Consider the following 8273-nt stretch of genomic DNA (forward strand, 5'->3'; position numbering starts at 1 on the left):
ATTGTGAAACAATGTAATCTGAAATACGATCCAACATTATCCACCTGCCCTAACAGAAAGCTTACATTGGATCCACTAGACAGGTTTGGTTTCAGACTCACTATGTTCACATTGGGTCATGATCCGATCCATTGACTATCCTAAGGTCATACAAGTAAACTATTCGTGAAGCATCTTAGATAGGGGTGTCAGGTTCCACCTGGATCCAACCTGTACCAAACCCTATAGTATCAGAGTTTGGAGATAAAAAAAAGAGATCCAATTATAAACTGGGTCAGACCCAAAGGGTCCAATTAATATATGAATCCAGGTATGGTTTTTGAAACTTAATACCAAAGCAGGTCCAACCTGAAGTTCCCATTAAATATAAAATAGATAAAATAGATTATTTTGTCCGGCAGGGACTGAATCTGGTTCATGTAATCCTTATATGACCCGAGTATGGTTTTTCTTATAGCTGACCCAGTACCAGTACCTCAACACCGACCCGGGTTCAGACTCACTTGGGTCCAAACCATATCCGACCAGTTGACACCTATAATCGTAGAGCATTGAATTAAAAGAGTAACATAAGATATAGAAAAGATGGTACGGCTTGTACTGGTCAAGATATCTGTGTGATTAATTTTCTCCTCATCCAGCCAAGATTACTTTTTTTTTAAAGGCAAGCTGGGGGTAAGGCAGACCACCATTTATTATTCAACGTACCACTGGGTTTTGAATCTGCAAGGTCCCACCGCAAGAAAACGTGCACTGACAGCTCCTACCAACCACGCGGAGCCCCCGTTGGTACCAACCAAGTTTACTTTCATTTTTGCTTGGTCCCCAATCTATGCATGAAACTAAAGATTGACTTGTATGGGTCAATATTGGTGTGCCCTAAATACGCGTAGCATTTCCCTATTAATAACACCATTCATTCTTCACACCCTTCCTCCCTACATCTCATAGCTGGCTCACCCACACGCACAATGTTGGCCATCTTCCCTCTAGCATTTGTTTTTATGGTCTTGACCGGCCCAGCCCAAGCCACAACCAACCACGTCCTAGATGTGGATGGCAACCAAGTTAAGGCTGGGATCCCCTACTACATACTGCCGGCACGCAGCAGCCAGTACGGTGGGTTGACTTCCGTTTCTCGAAATGGCTCGTGCCCATTCAATGTTGTCCAAGCTGATTTCCGGTTTGATGAAGGGACCCTGGTGACCTTTGGGACAGTTACTGGGAAAAAGACGGTCCGGCTTGCGACGGACATCAACATCGAGTTCTTGTCTGTGAATTTCTGTGCGGACTCGGCAGTTTGGAAATTTGCTGGAGTCGAAGAGGCGACCGGTCAGAGGTTCATCACTGTAGGTGGGGTGACTGGGAACCCAGGCCCGGCCACCGTCGACAATTGGTTCAAAATAGAAAAGGAAGGTGATCACTACGCGCTTGTCTTCTGTCCCACAGTGTGCGAAATTTGCAAGGTTGTGTGTGGGAACGTCGGCCTCTACAGTGAAAATGCCAAACAATTCTTGGCGTTGAATGATCCTGCATTTCCTGTAAAATTCAAGAAAGCCTGATCAAGTGGTAGAAAAACCATCAACCTAAAGTCGTGGACTCACAAAACTCCAACTCATCATATATGTTCTTTTATGACCTTTCTCCTGTGTATTTGATCCAAATTACTGTATTTTTTTTTCTGAAACTCTTGAATAATAAGAATTGGATAGAAACCAACAGGGGCTCCTTTTGTCTGTTACACCTTTTGTTGGGGACGTTGCAGGTTCAAAACCCAATGGTGTAGTTGTATTTAACTGGTAGGGGTCTGCCTAACCCCAGTTTGCCTTTCAAGAAAAAAAAATTGGATAGAACAAAGATCACAAAGGGTTGCTGGTGTACACTAACATGTTCAACATAACATTTTACAGTTAAACATATGATCTCAAAAGTCAAAAATTTAAAGCTTGGAGAACCCCACCTACTTTACGCGTACATTGTTAGAAATGACAATGAAGTGACCAGATGAAAGTTGTGAAGGGAAGACCCCTCCCCTTGATCTGTTCTTAAATTAAAGATTAGTCACCAAAATTGAAATTCATGTAGCACTTAAGATTAGGGGTGGGCAGCAGGTCGGGCAGCCCGGTGGTACTTTAACCCTACTCGGCTCATTATTGCCAGGGTTTTAGGCCCTGACCATTAAAGAAAAAACAAATAAGCAAGACTCAGGTCAGAGAATGGATCTTGTTGACCACCAAGATATGCAAGGGTTTCTCACTGGTGAGCAGAGGCAGAGCCAGAGCCAGTTAGAGGCCAGGGTGGGCTTTGAAAATCCCTAACAAGGGTTTCGGATCAGGCTGGGCAGTGCCCACCCTGAATCGACATGCCTTTGAACACCTCCTCCTCACCTAGACGGCCCTGCCCTCCACCGAAGCAAGTTATATGCCCCCCCCCCCCGAATAGGGCAGTTAGCTACATCTCATGTTCGGGGGTCCCAAAGAGCACCACGTATGTAAGCATGTGCGTCTCGTATCCCCATGTTTGTCAGCATTAATTAGCGTTGGAGTTTGATGCGATTGCAAAGACTTAAGTACCCTCTCCTCCATTGGTGCAAAAAAAAATGACGATTCTTGAAAAAGAGTGGTTGTAAAGACTTAAGTGCCCCAAAGATGATTATTTAAGACCCAGTCTCTGCACTGCAGGATTATCTGAGAAAGAAATCTCCCCTGGAGGAGGCCATGAACATCAACCCTCTCACTCTCTCTCTCCCTTCTATTTCTGCTTCTATGCACATCCAACAGAAGATCTTACATTGCTCCATCAAACACCGGCTGACCTGCACATTAACTGTTGTGGAGTCTGATTCAGAGTTTTTACCCTTACAGGAGGAGGGTTTGGGGGCTCATCCCAGCATTGGGTAACATCATTCAACTAAATGAGTTGTAGATCCAGATTCAGAGTTTTTACCCTTACAGGATAGGGGTCTGGAGGCTCCTCCCAACGTGGGTAGCATCATTCAACTTGAAGAGTTGTGGAGTCTGATTCAAAGTTTTTACCCTTACAGAAAAGGGGGGTCTGAGGGCTCCTCTCAACGTGGGTAGCATCATTCAACTTGAAGAGTTGTGGAGTCTGATTCAAAGTTTTTACCCTTACAGAAAAGGGGGGTCTGAGGGCTCCTTCCAGCGTGGGTAGCATCATTCAACTTGAAGAGTTGTTGAGTCTGATTCAGAGTTTTTACCCTTACAGAAGGGGGGTCTGAGGGCTCCTCCTAGCGTGGGTAGCACCATTCAACTTGATGAGTTGTGGAGTCTGATACAGAGTTTTTACCCTTATAGGAGGAGGGTTTGGGGGTTCCTCTCAACGTGGATAGCATCGTTTAACTTGATTCGTTGTGGAGCCTGATTCAGAGTTTTTGCCCTTACAAAAAAAAGGTTTGGGGGCTCCTCCCAACGTGGGTAGCATCGTTCAACTTGATTCGTTGTGAAACCTGATTTAGAGTTTTTTCCCTTACAGGAGAGGGGTCCGGGGGCTCCCCCCCCGGCACGGGTCCCGGGTGTCGTGGTCAAAAAATGCACAGAGTGTCATGGTGAGAAAGACATATGTTTGTTTTAATCAAGGTTGGAAGAAATCAATGAAAAATCCAATAGGGAGCATGCCAGAATCAAGATGTGGATGTCAAGCGAGAATGGTGTTGTGCAACTCAAATAACACAAAATAATAAGGGTCTGGTTTTTAGTTAAAATGAGGAATGAAATTGTTAAGAAATCATATTTGGATTGGATCGGATCTTGATCCAATCCATACTACCGCTGAAGGCTCACGCGGTGGCATACTTGTAATTTCTTTTAGATTGTAAAGTGTTATAAATAGATCAATACAAAGGGGAATATCATTAGATGCCCTAATCGATCTCTCCTCTCTCCCTCTCTCTCTATCGAGTCTTCTCGTTTCCCTCACGCATACCAAAATCTCACATGGTATCAGAGCACTAACTTCTCTGCGTGCTCATCTTCAGATCATGATTCAGCGTCAAGAGCAAGGATCATCTCCAGCGTCAAACAGCGTCAGATCGTGATTCAGCGTCAAACAGCGTCAAGAGCAAGGATCTTCAGATCGTGATTCAGCGTCAGATCGTGATTCAGATCGTGATTCCACGTGACTGTAAGTCCATTTCTTAGCGTGATTTCACGAGTTTGTCCCAGCGTGATTCCACGTGACTGTTACTTCATCTCTTCCAAAATTTCTAAACCTTTTCATTCCTGCCGAGAATTTCAATTTTTTTTTACTCTGAATTCCTTCCTTTATTCTGAAAACATAATTTGCCTTCACTGTGTTCCTGCCTTCACTGTGTCCTAATTTTTCTAAACACTAATCTTTCTTAAACTTTACCTTAAATCATTCTATGGCTGCCCTCTCTTCCAGCTTTCTTTCTCAACTTATCTCTCAAAAACTCAATCAAACAAATTATTTGACGTGGAAACGTCAAATCATCCCTTTCATTAAGAGTCATCGACTTTATGGCCACATTGATGGCTCTCTTCCTGCACCACCTAAGTTCAATGTAACCGATGTGAAGAATGCTGCAGGGGAAGTTGAAAGCACATTAACTGAGCTTAATCCGGATTATGATACATGGACGGCACATGATCAAGCTCTTGTTGCTTATATCACATCAACTCTTTCCGATGAAGTGCTCGCCGGGATTGATGATGATCTCACTGCCACGGAGTTGTGGCAATCCTTAGCCACAACGTATTCCCAAATTTCTGAAGCCCGATTCCTCCAACTTAAGAGGCAATTTCAAGATTGCAAGCGTGGTACTAAATCAGTTTTGGAGTTTATGAGTGAACTGAAGAATATTAGTGATCAACTGGCTATTGTGGGACACCCTATTAACGATAAAGACAAAGTTCAACAAGTCCTAAGTGGGTTGGGACATGATTTCGATGTCTTTTGTACTGCTTTAGAGGTATTGCCTTCCCTTCCCTCATTTGAAGATCTCAAGGCAAAACTACTTCAACATGAAGCCAGCAGATTGCAACGTCAGGACTTATTGTCACATGGTCAACACAATGTTCTTGTTACCAACACTTATTCTCATCCAGGGAATCGTGCTAGAGGGTTTCATGTGCAACCAGGCATGGGAAGAGGAATTCTTCCTACTCCTCGGGTCAACACACAGGGCAATATCCCACGGAGAATCCCTACTTGTTTTTATTGTAACAAAAAGGGACACGTAAAGTCTGAGTGTTGGCACAATCCTCAGAACAAAGGCAAAGGGGTTCGACGCGATAACGCGCAGACAAGCTCACATGTGCCAGGCAACTATATTCCTCCAGATGTGCAACACATTCTTATGACTGCTATGTCCAAGATCAATTTTAAACAGAATGAGGAAGGAACTTGGTATGTGGACTCTGGTGCAGCAACTCATGTGACTGATAATGCAGGTAAACTTTCTAGTGCTCTCCCTTATTTAGATCAAGGCTCAGTTGTTACAGGAGATGGATCTCATCATAAGATATCTCACATTGGAAATGCACAAGTATCTTTGTCTCACTGTTCTTTACCCTTGAAAAATGTCCTAGTTGTTCCAAATATTAAGAAAAATATTATTTCTGTCTCCAAGCTTATTGATGATTCTAATTCCTCTGTTGAATTTACTCCATCTTCTGTTTATGTCAAGGATGCTCGAACCAAGAAGACATTCGCTGAGGGTGTTCGCAAGGGCAACATGTACGTTCTTGAGGAAGCCCCAACAGTGTCTGCGTCAAGTGTCCCTGTTTCGTCTTCTCCTAGTCCTCATCATGTTGCTTTAACAGAGTATGATAGGTCATTCATTTGGCACGGCCGCTTAGGTCATTGCAGTCATTCTTTTATTCGTGATCTTGTTAATAATGGGCTCATTCCCAAGTCCAGTCTATGTCCTGCCAATAAGTCAGACATGTGCTCAAATTGTCACATTTGTAAGAGCCATGCCTTACCTTTTCAGTTGATAAATAAACGAGCATCCAAATTATTTGAGACAATATATTCTGATGTTTGGGGACCAGCTCCTCTTTCTTCTTCTTCTGGGAGCAAATATTATGTTATTTTTATTGATTCTTACTCTCGATACACTTGGATTTCTTTTATGAAGCATAAATCCGAAGTATTTCATTTGTTTACTCAATTTCATGCCTTAGTCCGCAACAAATACTCCTCTAATATTGTGCATTTCCAATGTGATGGTGGGGGAGAATTTATCTCAAAAGAATTTACTGAGTACTTACTAAATCATGGGATCACTAGACAGATTTCCTGTCCACATACACCTCAACAAAATGGCATAGCAGAAAGAAAACACAGACATATAGTTGAATCTGCACTAAGCATGATACATAATACTGGCATCCCCATGACTCTTTGGACTGAAGCTTTCCATACTGCCGTATATATCATCAATCGTTTGCCATTGTCATTACTTGAAGGAAACTCCCCATATTTCCTTTTACATCATGAACACCCTGATTACAATGTGCTACGAGTTTTTGGGTGTATTTGTTATGTTCATGTTGATGTCTCCTTACGAAACAAATTTCAGGATCGGGCCATTATGTGCAGATTTATTGGTTATTCTGACAGTCATAAAGGGTATAGATGTTACAATCCCAAAACTGGGCGTGTACACATTTCCCGGCATGTTGTTTTTGATGAGCTTAGATTCAAGGATTCGCCAGACACATTTGTGGAATCCAATGCTGATCCTCAGTCCTATGATCCATGGCTAAGTGCTGAAATCCTACCTTCACAAGGGGATCCACATCAATCTTCGGATCCAATATGTCATGACACTCCCTTTGCCTCATCCCAAGTTGATTTAGAATCATCCACATGTGATCCTCGACCACCTGGATATTTTTCAGGGATGACTTATAGTAGAAGGCCTCCTTCTATCCGTGCTCCAGACACAACCAATGTTCTTCCACGCAGATCAGAACGGGTAAGACATCCAATTGACAGGTGGATCAGTTATGACAATTTTTCTTTAGATTTTCAGATCTTTATGACAGAGGTGAACAAAAATGAGGAGCCCAAGAGTTATGATCATGCCTCTCAAGATAGACGTTGGATTGATGCCATGAATGAGGAGATGTCCGCCTTACATGAATGTCAAACTTGGGTCCTTGTTCCTCGACCAGACGGGAAAAATGTAGTGAGTTCCAAATGGGTTTATAAGATTAAATATAGACCTGATGGCAGTGTTGACCGATACAAAGCCCGCCTTGTTGCCAGAGGCTTCACTCAACAGTATGGTGAGGATTACGATGAAACTTTCAGTCCAGTTGTCAAGATAGGGACAATACGAGTTATTCTTTCACTAGCAGTATCACATGGATGGCCCTTATATCAGTTGGATGTGAAGAATGCATTTCTTCATGGTTATTTGAAAGAGGAAGTATATATGGAGCAACCTCCAGGGTATGTATCAAGTGATCCTTCTCAATGGGTTTGCAAACTACAGAAATCATTATATGGGCTCAAGCAAGCATCTAGATCGTGGTTTGACAGGTTTTCTCTCCATATTCAGCAGGCCGGCTTCACTCGAAGCGCCCTTGATCATTCTTTATTCTTATATCGGTCAGGTGAAACGGTAACTTGGCTTCTCATATATGTGGATGATATAGTACTCACGGGAAACTCTTCCTCTCATATCACTCATGTTAAAGAGGTCTTGCAAGAGGCTTTTAAAATGAAGGATCTTGGCGAGCTACGATACTTCTTAGGGATTGAACTTGATAGAAAGGATAATGAGATGACTCTCACTCAGCATAAGTATGCTCTTGACATATTAAGCAAGGCAGGGATGTTGCAGTGCAAACCTATAAATACTCCCAGTATTCTTAACTCCAAGTTGCGTACTCTTGATGGAAGTGATGCATATCCCAATCCTCGATTTTATCGAAGTATCGTTGGCATGTTGCAATATCTCACATTTACCCGTCCTGACATAGTATATGCAGTGAACCAGGTCTCTCAATTCATGCATGCTCCCACAGAAGAGCATATGGAAGCAGTTAAGCGAATTTTACGCTACCTCAAAGCTACTATTGGAGATGGCCTTATTTACACAAGGTCTTCAAATGTCCTGGATAGACATCACCTTTGTACCTATACTGATGCTGACTGGGGGGGTGATCCAGATGAGAGACGATCTGTTTCAGGTTATTGTGTTTTTCTTGACTCCAATCTCGTCTGTTGGAGTAGCAAAAGACAATGGGCAATTTGCAAGTCAAGCACAGAAGCAGAATATA

The 8273-nt window shown here is 42.8% G+C and overlaps 1 protein-coding gene across 1 annotated transcript; it reads left to right on the forward strand.

Moving 5' to 3' along the window:
- The first annotated feature begins 971 nt into the window (after positions 1-971).
- Positions 972-1562, forward strand: LOC149842341 (kunitz trypsin inhibitor 5-like). The gene has a single exon (XM_090000641.1). The coding sequence runs from the start codon at positions 972-974 to the stop codon at positions 1560-1562; it is 591 nt and encodes a 196-aa protein (XP_089856767.1).
- The last annotated feature ends 6711 nt before the right edge of the window (positions 1563-8273 follow it).

The sequence above is a fragment of the Nuphar pumila genome, chromosome 3, assembly GCF_984573655.1.
Source record: "Nuphar pumila chromosome 3, dmNupPumi1.hap1.1, whole genome shotgun sequence".
Classification (NCBI taxonomy): domain Eukaryota; kingdom Viridiplantae; phylum Streptophyta; class Magnoliopsida; order Nymphaeales; family Nymphaeaceae; genus Nuphar; species Nuphar pumila.